Source organism: Rhincodon typus, chromosome 4, assembly GCF_021869965.1.
Source record: "Rhincodon typus isolate 14 chromosome 4, sRhiTyp1.1, whole genome shotgun sequence".
NCBI classification, from domain to species: domain Eukaryota; kingdom Metazoa; phylum Chordata; class Chondrichthyes; order Orectolobiformes; family Rhincodontidae; genus Rhincodon; species Rhincodon typus.
This window is the reverse complement of record NC_063335.1, coordinates 47,779,984-47,800,443: the sequence shown is the minus strand read 5'-3', so window position 1 is coordinate 47,800,443 and position 20,460 is coordinate 47,779,984. Positions and strand designations below refer to the sequence as shown.

The 20,460-nt window shown below is 41.7% G+C and overlaps 1 protein-coding gene across 3 annotated transcripts in view; it reads left to right on the top strand.

Moving 5' to 3' along the window:
- LOC109937727 (arf-GAP with SH3 domain, ANK repeat and PH domain-containing protein 1-like) overlaps positions 1 to 20,460 on the top strand; it is a 315,453-nt gene that overhangs the window by 191,870 nt on the left and 103,123 nt on the right. For all 3 annotated transcript variants that reach the window (XM_048595762.1, XM_048595761.1, XM_048595763.1), the window contains one exon: positions 10,346 to 10,446. In XM_048595762.1, the coding sequence (XP_048451719.1) occupies positions 10,346 to 10,446 (101 nt within the window). The remainder of the gene's footprint in view (positions 1 to 10,345; positions 10,447 to 20,460) is intronic.

The window sequence follows — 20,460 nt, the reverse complement described above, 5'->3', positions numbered from 1 at the left end:
CTCATAAATGTAACCAACACCCATGTGCCATTAGTTTGAAATCCAAACTCTTAAAACAGTGATATTTTATATTGTATATATTGCACACTTTTAATCACAGTTAGGTGGACTCTCTTATCCTGGATGGTATCAAACTTCTTGTGTTGTTGGAGCTGCACCCATTCAGACAAGTGGAGAGAATTCCATCACACTCTTGACTTGTGCTTTGTGGTTGGTGGACAGGCATTGGAGAGGGACGAGGTGAATTACAACAAACTTCTTAACCTCTGACCTGATTTTGTAGCCACAGTATTTATATGGCTAGTCCACTTCAGTTTCTGGCCAGTAGTAATCCCCACGGTAGGGTTAGGGGATTCAGTGGTGCTATTGCCATTGAATGTCAGAAGGTGACGGTTAAATGGCTAGTTTTTTTTTGAAAATGGTTATTGCCTGTCAGCATGGCATACATGTTACTTGCCATTAATCACAATACGTATAACGTGGTATAATTGTTGTGGGCACAGATAGGCACATGGCAGAATGATATCACTGCTGTAACTGAAAGAACTTATAGACTCTTGACATAAAGAAAGGCAAAATAGCAGCTCAACATGCTTGGATATAGAACTTTTGGTAGTTTCTGTTGTAAAATAAAATAAAAGATTTCCAATTTGAATGCAATAAGCAGCAACTCTAAGTTACATTGCAGGCCTCAATTGACCTGTCAATAGTTGAATGTTAATGCAAAAGTAAGTAGGCTACACAGCATACACCAAGGAAGGTTAATTACTTAAAAATGTCTTAAATGGTGTAATTGCATTACAGACCCTCCCGCGCCTTTCTACAGAAGCTATTGGCTCAAACAGTCAGCATTCCTTGTTTATATTTGATCACCACAGAAGTTGAAGATAAACTATGCCACACTGCAAGCTAAGTAGTGAATGTGAGATGACAGACTCAATAACTGAAAATGAACATACCCATTGATCGTTATATCTGCAACAGACATAGGCATAGAAATACTCATCAGACATGTTCATCAAAGATTGTGGGGAAGAAAGAAAATCTCAAATATCTCTGCTCAATTGTGATAGTGTTGTTGCTTTTGCTCCATGAGGCCCTCGTCCCCCTCATTTATAACTTCCTAAAACCATTTCTTATTTCCTTTTTTGGTTGCTTCAGTCATCTTTTCTCATTCTGCATTCTCCTCGCACACTAACTCAGTGTCTCCAATCAGACTTCTGTGTGTTCACTGGCTAGGTCCAATTATTAAGTGTGCATTTGCTAACCGCTGCTGCTTTTGATCTTGACTTCCTGTGCAATGTCTCAAGATGTCAAATAGTCGCATAAGGAAAATAAGTGATATCAACATTCTAATCTTACCACACTCATAGGTGCTGCTATGAGAATGTTATGCCACCTATTTTTTGTTTTGTTCATATGCAGGATGCAGACATTGCTGACTGCACAAGCATTTATTGCTTATTCCTAGTTGTCTTTCAACTGAGCTTGCTAGGCCGTTTCACAGGGCAACTAAGAGTCTGGAGTTATATGTAGGCCAGGCAGTTAAGGGAAGCTTGCTTCCGTAAGGGCACTAATAAACCAGATGCATATTTACTACAATAGAAAAAGGTTACATGGTCACTTATTGGACTAAATTTTAATTCTGGATTTTTTTTAATTGAATTCAAATTTCACCATCTGCCATGGTGGAATTTGAGCATTTATGTGGGTACTCTGGATTACTAGTTTAGTGAAATTATCAGAATAGTGCCATCTCCTTTAATGCTGTTAATTTATAGCATGCTACTTAACCATCAATTTTAAGTGTTTTAGTTAACATTCACCTCAGGGTGGCACTCCAAAAGTGAATTTACCAAAGAACGTTAAACATTCTGCTCTAGCAATTCTCTTGCACTCACCTCAGGATAGTAGAAATCATTTTTGTGTGTGTACCCCCACTATTTGCCTTTTTGGCAATGTAAAATAATTTCACTCCTGAGGCCTTCTGTGTCTCTATGATGCATTGCCATGACTGAAAAGCCTTTTATCCCCAGCATTCCCTAAATGGCTGTACCAGCATCTGGATCATTGGTTGCTTTGTTGTCCTTGTTTATTTGCTTGTTCAGTCTGCTGGTCCTCCAGTGCTGTGGCCCTGTAATTGTTTCTGCTCCCCACCCTCTAGTTACCCCAATAACTATAGTGAATAGAGGTAAAAATGATTTATAAGTACTTCCATCTTTCTCTCCATGCTGATGAGCTGTCAATAGCCCCAAGAATAGTCTTAATTTTCACTTTTGCTTATCACAGCTGAAGTTGCATAACTCTTGTTAGTGTGTTAAATTTTAATTCCTTTCCCTGTCCTGTGTCGACTGCCTCAGTCTGTTTTCCTCTGTTTTCTTTGGTCCATCACAACTGTATGAATTTTTAAAAACACAATGTTTTTGAATTCTATGTACATCAAAGTATGTCTGCTTCTCTCTTTTTTTTGTCTTTTGGCATCTCTATCACAGATTCTAGTAGTTACTTTCCTGAACATTCCTCTGATACTTTCTCTGAGAAGTAGAAAAGATAACCATTTTGATTTCATTTGAAAAATCTCTAATATTAAGATTCATCTTGCTGATTATTTGCAGGGTAGGGGAGAAAAGTCCTAGGATCTCGGACACCTCTAGTTAGTAGCATTTTAGCCACTGAATCAAGTCCTAATCGGAAATTTGAACATGACATCTAAACTGACATTCAAGTGTAACATTGAGCAAGTTCTGTCTGTTTTAAAGTGCTATCTGTGTCATATGAAATGCTAAACCAAAGTGTTTCTGCTTTTTCAGGTGGGGTTAAAATAACCCGTTATACTATTTTGGAGAAGGGTGGGGCAGTTATACCTCAATCTGCATCACAAAGGCAAATTATCTAGTGATGTGAACTGAAATTCATTGTCCTTGACATTAAGGCATTATTTGGCGGTGTGTGGCATCAAGGTCCTCTGGCAAATTGAATTAGTGGAAGCCAAGGGAAAACTTATTAGTTGAAGTCATGTCTGACACAAAGGAAGGTGCTTGTGGTCATGGAGGCCAATCATTTCAAACCCAAGAGACCACTGCAGGAGTTCCTCAGGGTCGTGTCCAATGGCCAACCCTGTATAGCTGCTTTATCCCTCCGTGAAATGATTCAAAGTTGGGATGTTCACAGGTGATTGCACAATGTTTAACATTGTTCTCAACTCCTCAGATGCTGAAGCATTCCGTGTCCATATGTAGCAAGACCTTGACAACACTGTCTTGAACTGATGAGTGGCAATTTGCATTACAAAGTGCCATGCACTGACCATCTCTATCAAAGGAGAATCTAACTCCCTTTAAGCCACATGTAGACCTGCCTTGGAACTGTATTGCTGTTAGTTGACCGGCACTGCGTCAGAATCCTGGAGCTCCCTTCCAGTTAGCACTGAGTATACCTACACTAAATCAACTGCAGAAGGTCAGGTAGGTTGTTCACCTCAAGGTCCTTAAGAGCATTTGGGAATGGGCAATATAAATTGACTGTGCCAACAATGCCAACATCGTATGAAAGAAAAGAAAGTATTACATTGGTGTGGGATCTTGATCAGCATAGGTTTGGCATGTTCTTTACATTGCAACAGTGAGTATACTTCAACTGTATTTGTCACTAAAGCTCATTAGGTTCTCTTGAGCCCCTGAATGTACTATACAAATGGAAATCTGTCTTTTCTTTCTTGAACCTGTCTTTTCCTTAGAATGTAAAAGAAATTCGCAGTTTCTTGCTGGCCAGGCAGCTGGCCTGCCACCTGTTGAGCTTGTGTTATTTATTTCTAAATAGCCAGAGAAATGTGAACTAGGCTGCAAAAAGAACTGAGAGAGACAGATTGCACTGAAGTAAGCAATAGTAACGTTAGTTGGGGTCAAAGTAAGATGGAATACAGGAGGGGCAAAATTATGTTTACAGCTCGTTTCGGTGAATGCATGGAACATGTTGTAGATAATCAAATAAGAATAGGAAATCATCATGGAGTGGTGGTCAAAAAGGGGTAGGAATTGGTACTATAAAATCCTGGATGCAAGATGTTCAGTAAAGATAAGCAAGGAACTAAAGGAAGTGGAGTGACAGAAGGAGAATATTACTAAATGAGAGGGTTTTGTAGAGGGGTGCAGTACAGTAACTATTTGATCAGAGCCAAGAAACAATAGAGGTAACGTAACACTACTATCCTGTAGTACACATTTTCCTGTAGGCCACCAACTAGAAGGAAAGACGGAAAGAGAAAAAAGCAAATACAGTGAATTGCAAAAATTAAATTAAAAACTGGTTATAATTAGTGATTTTGTTATTATAATTTAGGCTGGGATAGTAATAGTTTAAAGAATAGAGAGGGGAAAGAGTGCGTAAGGTGTGGTCAGGAGAAATTTTTAGATCAGTATGTTTCCAGGCCAATGAGGAAGGAGTCAATTCCTGGATCTTATTCTAGGGAATGACATGGAACAAGTAGCAAAGGGGGAATGATGATCATAATATCATGCGGTTTAGGTTAGTTATGGGAAAGGTTAAAGACCAGTTCAGTAAGCAAGAGCAACACAAAGTGAGTGGCAAAATTAAAAGTAATATGTAAAGAGAGAACACAAAGAAGAGGCTCACAAATCCTTCTGATTTTGAGTAATGAGGACTTGCATTATCGTTCTTGAATACTATGAAGCTGTTTCTCTAAATAACAGGCTTAAGTTCCAAATATATCAATGTAATATATATTCTCTTGTGAAAGTTGATGTCATGTAAAAGCCATCTCCATTACTTTTGGCCTAAAAGAACATTTTGTATATCTCATGTAAAGGTTGACACTAATTTTACAAGGATGAAACCATGTTGTGGTACTTAATTGTTGGTAATTAATACTGTTCATGAATTTAAAGGTGTGCATGAAGACTTTTAGATTTTCCCTCCACTAGTTCTGGCAGCAGTTTCTTAGCCAATGGACAGATTGATGTATATCACATGATCTATCAAGCTGTCTTAGAAAGAACAAAAGGTACACAGCTCAATTTAAACTGGAGAAAACTGGATTGCCGAGCATTGGTGATAACAAGGTGTAGAGCTGGATGAACACAGGCCAAGCAGCATCAGAGGAGCAGGAAAGCTGACGTTTCGGGTCTAGACCCTTCTTCAGAAATGGGGGAGGGGAAGGGGATTCTGAAATAAATAGGGAGAGAGGAGGAGGCGGATAGAAGATGGATAAAGGAGAAGATAGGTGGAGAGGAGACAGACAGGTCAAAGAGGCGGGGGTGGAGCCAGTAAAGGTGAGTGTAGGTGGGGAGTTAGGGAGGAGATAGATCAGTCCAGGGAGGACGGACAGGTCAAGGGGGCGGGATGAGGCTGGTAGGTAGGAGATGGGGGTGCGGCTTGAGGTGAGAGGAAGGACAGGTTAGGGAGGCGGGGACGAGCTGGGCTGGTTTTGGGATGCGGTAAGGGGAGGGGAGATTTTGAAGCTTGTGAAGTCCATATTGATACCATTGGGCTGCAGGGTTCCCCAGCAAAATATGAGTTGCTGTTCCTGCAACCTTCGGGTGGCATCGTAGTGGCACTGCAGGAGGCCCAGGATGGGCATGTCGTCTGAAGAGTGGGAGGGGGAGTTGAAATGGTTCGCGACTGGGAGGTGCAGTTGTTTGTTGCGAACCAAGCGTAGGTGTTCCACAAAACGGTCCCCAAGCCTTTGCTTGGTTTCCCCGATGTAGAGAAGGGCACATCGGGAACAGCGGATTACATCTACCACAAGTGCAGGTGAACATCTGTTTGATGTGGAAGGTTTTCTTGGGGCCTGGGATGGGGGTGAGGGGGGAGGTGTAGGGGCAGGTGTAGCACTTCCTGCGGTTGCAGGGGAAAGTGCCAGGGGTTGTGGGGCTGGTGGGGAGTGTGGAGTGGACGAGGGAGTCATGGAGAGAGTGGTCCCTCTGGAAAGCAGATAAGGGTGGGGAGGGAAAATGTCTTTGGTAGTGGGTCACATTGCAGATGGCGGAAGTGCCGGAGGATGATGCATTGGATTCGGAGTTTGGTGGGGTGGTACGTGAGGACGAGGGGGATCCCGTTTTGGTTGTTATTGAGGGGAGGGGGGTGTGAGGGATGAGTTGCGGGAAATGCGGAAGACACGGTCGAGGGCGTTTTCGACCACTGGGGGGGATGCTGCGGTCCTTGAAAAACGAGGACATCTGGCATGTCCGGGAGTGGAATACCTCATCCCGGGAGCAGATGCGGCAGAGGCGAAGGAATTGGGAATAGGGGATGGCATTTTTGCAGGAAGGTGGGTGGGAGGACGTGTATTCTAGGTAGCTGTGGGAGTCGGTAGGCTTGAAATGGATATCGGTTTCCAGGTGGTTGCCAGAGATGGAAACAGAGAGGTCCAGGAAGGAGAGAGAGGTATCAGACATGGTCCAGGTGAACTTAAGGTTGGGGTGGAAGGTGTTGGTGAAGTGGATGAACTATTCGAGCTCCTCGTGGGAGCAGGAGGCGGCGCCGATACAGTCATCAATGTAATGGAGGAAGAGGTGGGGGATAGGGCCAGTGTAGCTTCGGAAGAGGGATTGTTCCACGTATCCTACAAAGAGGCAGGCATAGCTTGGGCCCATGCGGGTACCCATGGCCACCCCCTTTGTCTGTCGGAAGTGGGAGGAATTGAAGGAGAAGTTGTTAAGGGTGAGAACGTGTTCAGCTAAGCGGTTGAGGGTGTCAGTGGAGGGAGACTGGTCGGGCCTGCGGGACAGGAAGAAGTGGAGGGCCTTTAGGCCATCTGCATGGGGAATGCAAGTGTATAGGGACTGGACGTTCATGGTAAAGATGAGGTGTTGGGGACCAAGGAATCGGAAGTTTTGGAGGAGGTGGAGGGCGTAGGTGGTGTCACGGACATAGCTGGGGAGTTCCTGGACCAAGGGGGAGAAAATGGAGTTGAGATAGGTAGAAATAAGTTTGGTGAGGCAGGAGCAGGCGGAGACAATGGGTCGACCAGGGCAGTCAGGTTTGTGGATTTTGGGAAGAAGATAGAAACTGGCGGTGCAGGGTTGGGGAACGATGAGGTTGGAGGCTGTGGGTGGGAGGTCACCTGAAGTGATGAGGTTGTGGATGGTTTGCGACATGATGTTTTGATGGTCGGGGGTGGGGTCATGATCAAGGGGGCGGTAGAAGGAGGTGTCAGAGAGCTGGCTTCTGGCCTCGGCAATGTAGAGGTCAGTACGCCATACTACAATGCCGAGCATTGGTATTATGGTCACATTATCGCCCACGGTGCCATCTGACTCTACACCCTTAGAAGCGGAGAAAGATGGTATTTCAGAATTCAAGACCAGTGCCATTAGTGCACAAACTTCATGAAAAGGTGCAATTTAGTACTTTGTCAGAAAACAAAACAAATCACAATCTACTTCCTGAAATCAATGATAAAATTATCCATTCATTCTCACTCTTGTCACATGTTGTGGAGAGAAGAATGCATATTGATTGGCTTGGATTGGAAATTTGGATAAGACATCAATGAGCATTGACATTACAACAAACAAGATTATTACCAAGATTAGTGAAAGTGTCTTCCTTGCAACATCAACAGCCAAAAAAGGATACAGCTCACTGTTGTTCTACCTTGTATGCTGGATAGACCAAAATTAAAGCTGGTGGTGATATTTGAGGCAAAGTTCTCCCTAAAGGGAAATTTCAGAAAGATGTTTCTCTGTGACCACAAGAAAAGCAGGATGGGCGAAAACATTTGCCATAAAGAAATCAAGTGCTGGATTTGAGACCAAGAGAACCAGGCAAAGAAGAAAGCTTGGTCATCTGGAACGTACACAATTCCCAGTTGTCCGCAATAAAGTTAGTGATGAGCGATCAACTAAATCCTTCTTGGCAGATTTTACCAGCTACCTGTTGTTCAGCCCTTGGATATATGTATAAATAAACCACTTGAGAAACGTATCTGAAAATGTGAAACAATTAGATGCTGCAACGTGATAAATCATTGACTAAAGATAGAAATATGCGAGCAATCTCACTAATAATATTGTGTCAATAGATCAATGATGCATGAAATGATCTTAATTTCAAGGTTATCAATAGAATAATTTAACTACTTGGAACATTTGATGCATTCGGCAATAGCAAAGAAAATTACTTGTGGAATGATGTTGCCAAATTTTTTATACTACTGTTGGTAATTCGAGTAGTGATCAAAATAATGTTGAAGGATTTATGTGAATTGTAATATTCAATTTTATTACCGTATGTATTGTATTGTGTTGGATGAAAATGTGTGTAGTTTGTAATGTTATAAAATAAGTGTAGGAGAATTAATGTGAATTCTATATTTTTACTTTATTCCATTTTGACAGTCTTCTTGGGCTCAAGTCAAGCATTTAAGGGGGTAGCTGGATAAACATGCAAGGGAGATAGGAGATAGGTATGTTAATGAGATTAGATGAAGAAGGTTTGAAAGCCTCATGTAACATAAATATCAAATCTGACTGGCCCATTTTTGTAATGTAAGTACTGTATAATGTAACACTTTTATATATAATGGATTAAATGGAGATGTATAAAATATGACAGGAAATAAATAGGCTAAATGGAAACTGATTATCATTCTTTCAGCCATTGTAATCAGATTTAATTTAATTTAAATTAATTTGGAAAAAGAACCAAAGGGCTGCAAGAAAACTGACTTGATTTTTCTCTGAAAGAAATGGTGCAGACTGAATTGACTACGTGGCTTCATTCCATGCCGCACTATACTTTTGTTTACTATAACTTCCAACAATGAAATATTTTATACTATTCCCTTTGAATTGAGATATCATTATAGTAAATTGTATATTACATTTAACAAGTATGTTTTAACCAGCACGATCGAGATCTACATCAGCTCTGTATAGAGCACATGTAGAGTTGTAGAGCTTACTGAACAGTTATTAAACAATCTTATATAGAACCATTGATCTGCTTGTCTACAAGTGTTAGAGAATCCAATGACTGAATGACTGAAAATATTAATTTTATTTTGTATGCTGTGCCATTGTTGAACTGTACATAAATATAAATTTAACAAAGAAGCTCATGGTGAATAATTGCATTGTAAGCTTGTTTCTGGCAATTTCTAAGGTTGTACTTCAGCTGATATTTAATCTATTTCTAATTTTTGTAAACAATTTTTTATTTAAATTTACACCTTTTGTCTCCTACAAATGCCTTTGCCTTTCCTGATCAAAGTCTAGGAGAGTAAGTTCCAGTTCTAATGAACATTTGCATGCCGGTTATGTTATCTGTTTCCTTTTGTTTATGTGGCAAACCTAGTCTATGTTGTTCCCCAGTCTCAATTCATGGCATTAAATTTGCTGGCGGTTCTTACTCAAACATCAATGAAATCACTGTTAAATTGAATGGCAATAAGATTTCTGAGTATGACCATGAGAGAAAAAAGATAGTCATTAAAAGTTCTATTATTAAAAAAAATTGCTCTGGTGATATTTGGAAACAAAGTCATTAATGTGACCTCTATAAAAGCTTAATCTGAGCTTGGATAACTAAAGTTTTAAGTTAGGCAAATGGAAGTTAGACAATAAGATCAGAATCTTGACTTCAATTCAGACTCCTGAGATAACCACACACAGGCCAATATCCTGTCACCCAGTCGGCCTTTATTACACGTGCAACCTGACCAGCTAGCTCAGAGGTAGTCTCTAGAGTGAGGAGACTCTCTGAATCTCCTGTTTATATTTGTCTTCCAAGACACTCTAATTGGCCCAGGTTAATAGCCCCAATCAGGAATCACATACTCAACAAGATCCATCTAGCCTTTGTTCCAGTCACTACAACTCCACAGTATAAATTTCATCCAAATTTACGAGTCCTATGTGACAGATTCTACAACACTAGAGTATTCTTAGAATAGATTGAACAATTGCAAATAGCAAACCAGACTTGAGTAGACCTGAGCCAATGTTATAACAGATCTAAGTTCATCCATCATTCCTCACTGTGTCTGATTTGTACACTGGACTTGAGCAATTTTCTTTCCTGCTATTGGTTGACCCTCATTGGTGTAGGTATTTTTTTTCCAGGGTGTTAAATGCTGTTTGTTCATTATAGTCATCCTATAACCATTGAATGACTTTGAATAATGGCATATTAATTAAAAGCATTGAAATAGTTACAAGTACTTTCTTGGAGAATGACCATGAAACTTGCCTTTTTTTGCTGCACCTTGCATCTTACCATACTCCTGAAATTAATATTCTATTTTGTTTGAATTCGTTTTGCTCTCTGTGTTTGCTTTTCCAATGCTTGTGGTGTTCATTGTGAAAACCCTATTGATTTCTCTTAGGATTCTCAAAGTAGACAATCGGGATACAGTATGCACCAGCTTCAAGGCAATAAGGAATATGGCAGTGAGAAGAAGGGATATCTCATGAAAAAAAGTGATGGGTATGTATTTTTCTGTATTTAATAAAGTAATAATGAGACTTGCTTCAAAACGAAGTTACAATTATTCACATTAAACTACTGAAAACCTGTACAAATCTATCTAATTCAGTTTAAGTTTCCAGCGTTTAAGATTAAATTCAACTACAAGTAATGCAAGCAAAAATAGTTTGGAAATTATTTGACAAGGTTTTGGAATACTTCTTATGTTTTGTTAGAAACTGAAGTGAGAAATTTCAGTTTACCCAAAGGTATGAGCCAGTAAGTTTTTAAAATTTGTTTCTTAATGTAGTTTTGTAAACAAAATGGCTTTAAAATCCAATCAGCTGTGCCAAAGAATGGGTTTAAACTTCTAATTTCTCCCACATGGCGCACAAGAGAGCAGAAGACAGGAAGAAATGCTTAGAAATCAGATGATGAGTTATTGTGAACATTGCCACCTCTTAAGGTCAGTCTCTGAAATAACTGCACAGAGGCCAGTATCCTGTCACCCAAGGGCACGGTGGCTTGGTGGTTAGTACTGCTGCCTCGCAATGCCAGGGACCCGGGTTCAATTCCAGCCTCAGGTGACTGTCTGCGTGATGTTTGCACATTCACACCCTGTCTGCGTGGGTTTCCTCTGGGTGTTCCGGTTTCCACTCATGGCCCAAACCTGTGCAGGTTAGGTGGATTGGCCAAGGGAAATGCAGGGTTACAGGAATAGGGTAGGGGGTAGAGTCTGGGTGGGATGGTGTGGATTTGTGTGGCTGAATAGCCTGTTTCTACATCGGAGGGATTCTGTGACTTAGAGTCACCCTACATTTAGCTTGGAGTCAGTCCCTTAAGTGAAGAGATTCTGAATCTCCTGTTTATATTTGTCAACCAGGGCTCCCATTTGGCTCAAGTTATCAACCCCAACCAAGGCTCTCATAGCTGATAAGATCCATCCGGTTCAAATTATTATATCCTTCCCCCCCAAGTCCTGTGATGTTTTGACCCAAGATCTGGTTCCTCTTACTCAGACTCTGACACGGGCAGTGTGTCCCAGACCTTAGCCTGTCTCTTGCGCCTAGCACATCTCCGGAGAGTTTCCACCCCTTCTTCCGGCAGTAACAGTATCGAGGCTGCATCCATCTTGGACTCTGTGGTTTTTGTGAGAGAGGGGGAGAAAACTCTATTTCTAACAGGCCTTCTGGCTGTTCTGAGGGGCCAGGTATGTTTTGCTGCTGCCCTGTTTGTGAGATAGCAGCTTTCAGGTGATCCACATGTTTGTTCAGGACCGCCTCACCTACCATCACGGAATCTGACCTCTCATTGACCTCGCCACATACCCCCACAGGGCCATTTCCGTGTTTCCGGCACCAGACTTCATTCCTCGAAGTAAACTGTCTCTCTCGCTTAGAGGAAGCATGTGGCCAGCATTGATGTTCCTGCTACTGTTTCAACACCCACCGCAGGTCTGGGAATATCAAGTTTAACCTGGTGCGGAGTCTTCTCTCCATTAGCAACTCTGCTGCAGCTATCCATGTAGTTGCATGAGGGATGGTTCTATAATCAAGCTGGAACTGGGACAGTTCGGTCTTGAGTGACGCTGTAGGCTGTTTCTTTAAGCCTGCCTTTTGGGCCACTGTTTCTACCAGACCACCAGATATTGGATGGTATGGAGCTCTCCGAACATGCCGAAAGCCATTTGACTTTAGGAAATATTCAAATTCCCTGCTGGTGAATGACGTCCTATTGTCCGTGACCCTGGAGTCTGTGTATCGCAAACAATCTCGCAGCTTTTCAGTCATCAACCCTGAGTCTGCCAAATGAACTCTATGCATATACAGCCACTTTGAATCAGCATCCACAATGACCATGAACATGGAGCTCATGAAAGGGCTGGCATAGTTGACGTGAAACCACGTCCAGGTTTTACCTGGCCATTCCTGCAAATATGGGGATGACAGCGGCAGCAATTTTTATCCTTATTGGCACTCTGGACATAGCCCCACCAATGCAGCTACGTTGGCACCCGAACCTGGCCACCAGACATAACTTCTCACCAATATCTTCATTTTGGAAACACCTGGACTTTTGCTCGGGACAATCACTTCTTCCTCCCCATCGTAATATGCCGTCCTCTGCAGTTATGTGGTCGCAGCTGGTCCAGAAAGGCTTCAGTCCTGGTTGTGATGGCCCTTCTGTTTCCCCATTACCACCAGTTGTTTTGGTTTTGCCAGGACGGGATCTTTTTATATGCACAGTCAAATATTGTCAGCGGTGACTGGAGGAGTGTCCAGAAAGTTTAAAACCAGAACAGACTGTTCCAGGGGAGGCACCACCAGTGGAGTATATGCCAGTGGGAGGCAGCTAAACGCATCCGCATTAGCCACTTAGCCTCCTAGGCGGTATTCCTACTTGTACAATGCGCTGAAAATAATGGCCCACCGCTAAATTAGACCAGAAACTATAGGCAGTACCACCTTAGCAAGAGGTTTATGGCCCGTTACTATGACAAATTCACATCACACCAAAGATGACCACCAAACCTTCTTTCTGTCGCTGGGCGCATTTGCATTTGGCATCAGCCGTCGTCCGGGAATCAAACGCTATTGGGTGTTTCTCTTTGTTGGGCCACATTACCCCGATACTGTATTGTGGTGGCATCGTATGTCAGCACTACCTCGCACTTCTTCAGATCGTAGTGGGCCAACACCTTTTCACTTTCCTAATGGCTACGTGACCATTTCCACGTCTTTCAATAGCAGATGGACGCAAGGTTATATGTGAAGTTCCCACAATAATTCAGAAACCCAAGTAAAGACTTAAGCTCCGATACAGATGTGAGAGATGGGGCATATTTGATCACCCTCTCTTTATCTTGCAAATGGTGTAACCCGATTTTGTCGACTCTGTAACCGAAGTAGGTCACTTGGGGCAGCTGGAACGTACACTTTCTCCTTCTAAGGCATACGCCTGCTTGGGAGAAATGTTTAAGCACTATGTCCAATCTCCAAGTGCTCTTTATTGGCCATCCACACTCACTGCCACTGAAATAACTGCACAGAGGGCTGGTACCCTGTCACTAAGTAACCCTTTATTTACATGTGCACAGTACACTGCCTGTGGCCTGCCAGCTTGGAGTCAGTCCCTCAAATGAAGAGATTCTGAATCTCCTTTTATATCTGTCAGCCAGGGCTCTCTGGCTCAGGTTAATAACCCCAATCAAGGATCTCATAGTCAATAAGATCCACCTGGTTCCAATCACTACCGTTTCATACCTAAGAAGTTAAAGACTGGAAAGAGAAAAATATAACAATCATCTCACAAAGAGAAGTGAATTTCTGTCGGAGTGAAATTTTGCTGTACTGGCCAGGGCATTGGGCAGAATTCAGTGCCTTCCCTCTAGGTAGGTTTAATTGTGATAGGCTGTTTAATTGGGTCCCTGCTGCCTTTCCACATCAGACCCAATTAAGACCATGGCAGGAAGGCTTGTGAATGACCGTTCCGCCATCACTAGTATTCAACCAAATAAGCAGATGAAGGACTTTCTGTGCGGGAAGCCCAAAAATCGAACCTTATTGAAACTGTTGCAGGCTGTGGAGAGGGGTCCCTTGTTCAAAGATAATCAAGGGACTCAATATTGAGAAAGGGTGAGGCTCACTGAAAATCAGTCTCAAGCTCTAATTGCTGAGCCCCTTCATTCACCCCCATAACCCCATACGTTTTTCATTGTAGAGTCCCTTAAGTGATCTCGAGCCACATAGCTAGCAGCTGTCACTGCTCCTCAGCTGAATCAGCTGATGAATCCTCAGCTACCAGCTTCTGATTGGTTGGCAATTCTTAGGGGGTGGGTTTTCTGTCCCAGGATCATAGAATCATAGAATCTCTACAGTGTGGAAACAGGCTATTCGGCCCCACAAGTCCACAACGCCCCTCCAAAGAGCATCCCACCCAGACCCATTCCCCTACCCCTGCATTTTCCCATGTCTGACCCACCTAACCTAAACATCCCTGGGCACTATGGGCAATTTAGCATGGCCAATCCACCTAACTTGCACGTCTTTGGACTGTGAGAGGAAACCAGAGTGCCCAGACAAGCGCACGCAGACACAGGGAGAATGTGCAAACTCCACGCAGACAGCTGCCTGAGAGTGGAATTGGACTCGGGTCCCTGGCACTGTGAGGCAGCAGTGCTAATCACTGAGCCACTGTGCACCCCAAATCCCTTAACCCCAGGGAAGGCTTAACACAGCCCAGTTTAGTTTCAGCTCGCATTTAGTTAGGTGGGCTTCCCTGAAAGGTGGTGGCATTAAATACAACCCATTATCTTTTTTGAACAATATTTATTGCCACTTTGTAGATTAATAGGAACAAAGCTGAGAGGAAGGTATAGAGGTTGAATTCGGAGCTTTAATGGTGTAACAGCAACATACAAGATGTTCCTCAGAGTGATCCGCAAACTAAGAATTTGATTAAGCTAGTATTTTGAATTTTTCAGTTTAGTGTATCTATTAGTACATTTTGTGTTTGAAACCAGAGAGAAGGTTAGCTACTCAACTATTGGTGAAAGTTACTTAAGAAAGAAGTTGTGAAACTGTTAGCTCAATTACATATACAGTACTTTAATGTAAGCATGGTAAAGATTACTTATGAAGATGAAAATGAAGTCAGTTTAATAATCCTGCAGATTTGCTTGAAGAATCTTTTTCTGAAGTGAAAAGGTTGAAAATTCAAGTCAGATTCTGCAGCTGTGACCTCAGTAGTCAAATAGTCAGAATTCGCTTTTGTAGGTGAACTCTGTAGTTAGGTTCAGGGAGAGAATGTAAGCCTCTTTTCCTAATGGTTTTGCTGGTACAATATTTTGATTGGAATCCTTTTGATTTGAACAGGGAGGTACCTTCTTTATACTTCCCCAGTGTCAGAGAGAAAACACAACTCTCCCAAGCTGTTCAATTATTTCAACTAAGAATGCTATCTGGAAGTAGAATTAAAGCTATAAGGGTGTCCAGAGATCTCTGTACAAAATAGCTGTTCTAGCATACCAAACTGGCTGTTATCCCAAACTGTTGAACCATAATTCCATTATTGAGTTTTGAGCAAGTCTAATTCTGAATATTGACTCATACATCGTCTTTTAACTAAGCTAATTAACCTTTTAAATATCTCAGCCATTAAAGTGAATGGTTCCCATTTTTTTGGGACCTTGATAAGATAGAGCCGTTCACATCTCCAGGAGTTTGGTTTTGTCACCTTATATGAACATGGTTCTTTGCACACTTTGGACAGCTCTTCTATAATCCATGTTTATTCTTCTGGATGTAGGGCCCTCACCTTCAGATCAATGCGTAGTGGTTGTCATTCTGGACCTGCATGTGTGCCATTTACGCCTTTCATTTTGTTTCTCATTTAACTGTGATCAATGATGAGATGGTGAGATAGCTTGGTAGTATTGTTCTCACTGGTCAACTCAGGCAGGTGATAACTTGGGAGTCTAATGGAGTTATGTGAAGGTGTATTACCAACAGTTAGATATCCTATCCAGTTTCCAAAACATTTTGAACAACAGTTTGACTGCCTTGACTTTATGTGCAGTCATTACGTGTGAACAAGGAGAAGCTTTGATGGATCATTGTTCACGTATTCTAGAACTGTTTTCCCGTGTGTTGTGGTTTGGTTTTGGATATCCTGTTCAAAGAGAGTAAAATTGGTGCAAACAGTGGTGGTTATTGCTGTGCTCAAGGTGTTCCAAAGTGATGGGACAGTTGGAATTTTGGAGTGATAATTATTATATTCTGTGCCAATAATGAACACATCTGTAACTGTCTTGGTCCATGGTAGTTGCATAATGTCATGTGGTTTGGAAATATTCTGTGTGCTGATTGGCTTGGTGTACTTTACGTGCATCACAGCCTTTATTGTCAGAGTCAATGCCCTTGCTGATGCTGGGCTGGAACATTGACTCATTATCAAGTGTTTCATCTTCTCTATTTCCATGCCTGCCTAGGTAAAGCTGATCAAGTATGTCAAGTTTAAGTAGCAGAATGAGTACTTGGCATGCTTTAAAGAGCGCTCCATTAGCATTTGATCTCATTTTGATATGGTCAAAATCTTCTCAAATCCATAGGGATCTCCAAGATGGACTCAGGCCAGCCCTCTAAAATGAAATGCCACAGATTACGGGTCCTTGTTGCGTTCCTCTCCCTGTATTGAAAAAAAGCACGTTAGATTCATGGCAAGCTAGACATGTTTTAATCCTGCACCTTTCTAGATTTGTTTAGTCTACTTCAAGTGACTGCTGTGTTAAGCTTCACAGGGGTAGGGAGCTGGAAGTCAAGCCTTGCCATCCTTGGAGTCATCACAAAAGTTGTTTTTTTTTTAAAAGTACACAGAATTCCCCAATTTACCTGACTTTTTACATCCAGCTTGACAGAAAGATGATCAATGTTGATATAATTAACAAGAATTACTTCTTTAGAAAAAAATAACTAAAGGCATACAATTAATAACAGTTGGCATTTAATTCTACTTATTAAAACTCTAACCCACTTATAAGCTCATGCTCTTTGCACGCATGCCTGCAAAATAAATGGAGGGAAAGATTGGGAGGGCAGTTCAATGGTTCCTCTCCACAGAGTTTACTGCAGTTTTTCTCTTGCTTGCCTGTCAGAACACTGGTTCTTGATTTTCCTTCTTTAGGTACTTTCACTTTTTACAGGGAGCTGGTTCATACTTAAAAAGTCTCTGACTTCCTAGTTAAAAATAGACAGCTTACAGTAACTGATGAGGATAAATATATTGGCTGTCTTCAGAAACGATAGCTTTTTCACTGCAGAACAAAACCTTACCATAGAGAGATCCAGTGGCTTTTATACCATCAAGCTGTTCAGCCATCTGGGAGCCTATCATATGGCAGGCAGGTGGCTTTTGTCATTGATAATTGGTCCCCAGTTTTCCTCTGGACCCATGTCTGCATTTGCACCTCTCTGGAGAAGGTTGCAGTTGCTGCACCACTTGCTTTGTTTGGGTGCCAATGGATGATCGAGACCCTAAGGCTTGCAAACCATATCTAACAACCACAATTGCCTCATAATTTCATCCATCCTATAGAACGCTGTCTGCAACATATCACTTTGAGTTTTCCCTTTGACATTTCCTGGATGTATTTCTAGAATGCCTCATAATAGTGGAGGCAATATCCAACTTGATTATTCATTTCAGGTGTAGCATCAGAGACATCATACATCATGCAAGCTGTCATTAGTTTTCTGTCTATACCACAAATTGCAGGCAGTATGCTCAGAAATTGGTTTTAATTCCAGGCTGATTTTCTAATGCTGCCCAGGGCTTTGCTAGATCCTTCTAGTTAGTATCAGATAAACCAGAATTATTGATTCTGTGCAGATCTTTGTTTCCTGTCTCATTAGTAATTTTTATAGCCAGTTTCTCTGCATCCACAACCATATAGTCTTTGTAGAATTAATGAATTTTAAACCTAAATAGTTTGAAGTAATCTGAGATATCACATGCTTTCTAGTCCATCTCCCAAAACCTGGCTGCAACATTCTAAGTTTCTTACTCTTTTCTAACCCCATGGTGTGAAATTTGCTACAGGTCACAGTATGCTATGATTTCCACATGGCTGACCATGAGCCACCCCACTGTTGCATTTTTGCTAGCAAACTTTGATCTTGCAGATGGAATGGGCTTTGATGTTGAGGTTGTCAAATACCATGCAAGTGCAATGACAGCCAGAAAGAATCTGCACTAAAGTGCAGTGGTCCACTGATTTCTGCTGCTGTTGAATGTTTTTGCCTTTCCATCTCAAGACAAAGCTGGGAATACATCAAAATCGTCTTCAATCTTTGCTCTCACTATTGCTGTGCAGAGTTATGATCCAGTAGCAGCACTTCAAGCAGGGTTTCTGGCTTCAGTTGCCATCTTCAACTGCTATCAACTTACGATCACTGTTGCCATGCTGCATCATCTCTTTCTAGATAAATACAAGTTAAGCTAAAGACAGACATAAAAGTTGAATCCAGAGCGAAATGATCTGTACAAGAGAACTGAATCACATGCTATTGTATAACTTCTAGTGAATTATTACATTGCAGCATAAACATCTATTTAAATAATTACATTTAGCATGTGAATACACTGTCGCAACAATACAGAGGTCTTAATATTGTTCCAAAGTTTCTAGTAGAATGGGCATCTAAGTAGCAACTTAGATATATGAAGTAATGCATTTTTGCAAAAGGTAGAAGTAATGTACAGTAAATAGCACAGCTGTAAAGAATATGGAAGGATGTGGAGGTGCCAGTGTTGGACTGGGGTGGACAAGGTCAAAAGTCACATGACACTAGTTCAACAGGTTTATTTGAAATCACGAGCTTTCGGAGGGCTGCCCCTACGTCAGGTGAAGAATATGCAGGAGCAGAGGAATCTAGGGTACATGTTCATCGATGTTTGGAAGTGGCAGCACATTTTGGGGGAATGGTTAGCAAAGCATTTGGGATCTTGGGCTTCATAAATTGAGGGATGGAGTGCAAAAGCAGGGAATTGCTGTTGAACCTATATAAAACACTGGTTAGGCCCCAGCTGGAGTGTTACATCCAGTTCTCTAACCATACTTTGGGAAGAATTTGAGGTTACTTGAGAAAGTACTGAAAAGATTTTCTGGAACATGGATATGGTATTTCAGTTTACATGGATGTGCAATTTTACGTAGGCTCAAAAATCTGGGGTGGTTGTTCTTGGAGCAAATGAGATTAAGGGGAGATTTGATAGAAGTATACAAGGTTATGACAGGTTGAATAAGGTAATGAGAGAATTATCTTCCCATTCGCAAAGTCGGGGACAAGAAATTGCAAGGAATATGGGAGACTAATAAGGTTTTGGGGAACTGATGCACAATGAATATGTCGAAGAGCATTTTGACTCAGCAAGTGGTAATGACCTGGAACTTACTATCTAGGAAGGTCATAAGACCATAAGAAATAAGAATAAGGCCTGCTCCATCATTCAATAGAAGCATGGCTGATCAGGCACTCCACATGTCTGCTTTCCTGCCCTTTCCCTGTGACCCTTCATTCACTTACTAATCCAGAATCTATCTTTCTCAGCCTTAAATATGCACAAGAACTCTGCCCCCATAGCTCTCTGTGGTAGAGTTCCAAAGATTCACAACCTTCTCAAAAAACACATTCCTCCTCATCTCAGTGTTAAATTGGCAACCCTTTTATTTTGAGACTAATACCCTCTGGTACTACACTCTCCTATGAGGGGAAACAGCCTCTCATTTATCCTGTCAAACATCTTAAGAATCCTGTAAGTTTGAATGAGATCACCTCTTATTCTTCTAAACTCCAGTGAGTAGAGTCCCAACCTGTTCAGTCTTTACTCATAAGACAATTCCTCCATACCAGGGAATATCTTCATGAACCCTCTCTGAACTACCTCCAATGAGTGGAAAAATCAGTGATTTCACAAAGAACGAGGGAGTGAAACTGACTGGATTGCTGTATGGAGAACTGATATGGACTTGATAGGCCAAATTGTTAAACACCTGAACAAGTTAAAAAGATGTTTTTAGTCAACCTGTTTGAATATTTTATTCTTCAAGTACATTGCTGTCACATCCTTAGGTAGTACTTTAACCCACAACTTCTGATCCATAGTTAGTAACAATGCCATTTGACACGAACTGTCTCTTTATAAGACTCTTGGAATTCCCAGACAGTCCCCCATCCAAGTATGAAACAGGCCTGAGTCTGTTTAGCTTCCAAGATCAGATTAAATTGGGGATAGTAGGAACTGCCGATGCTGGAGTATGAGATAACAAGATTTAGAGCTGGATGAACACAGCAGGCTAGGCAGCATCACAGGAGTAGGAAAGCTGACGTTTCGGGTCTGGACCTTCAGAAGAAGGGTCCATACCTGAAATAACAAGGTGTGGAGCTGGATGAACACAGCAGGCCAAGCCGCATCAGAGGAGCAGGAAGGCTGACGTTTCGGGCCTAGACCCTTCTTCAGATTTTCTGAAGAAGGGTC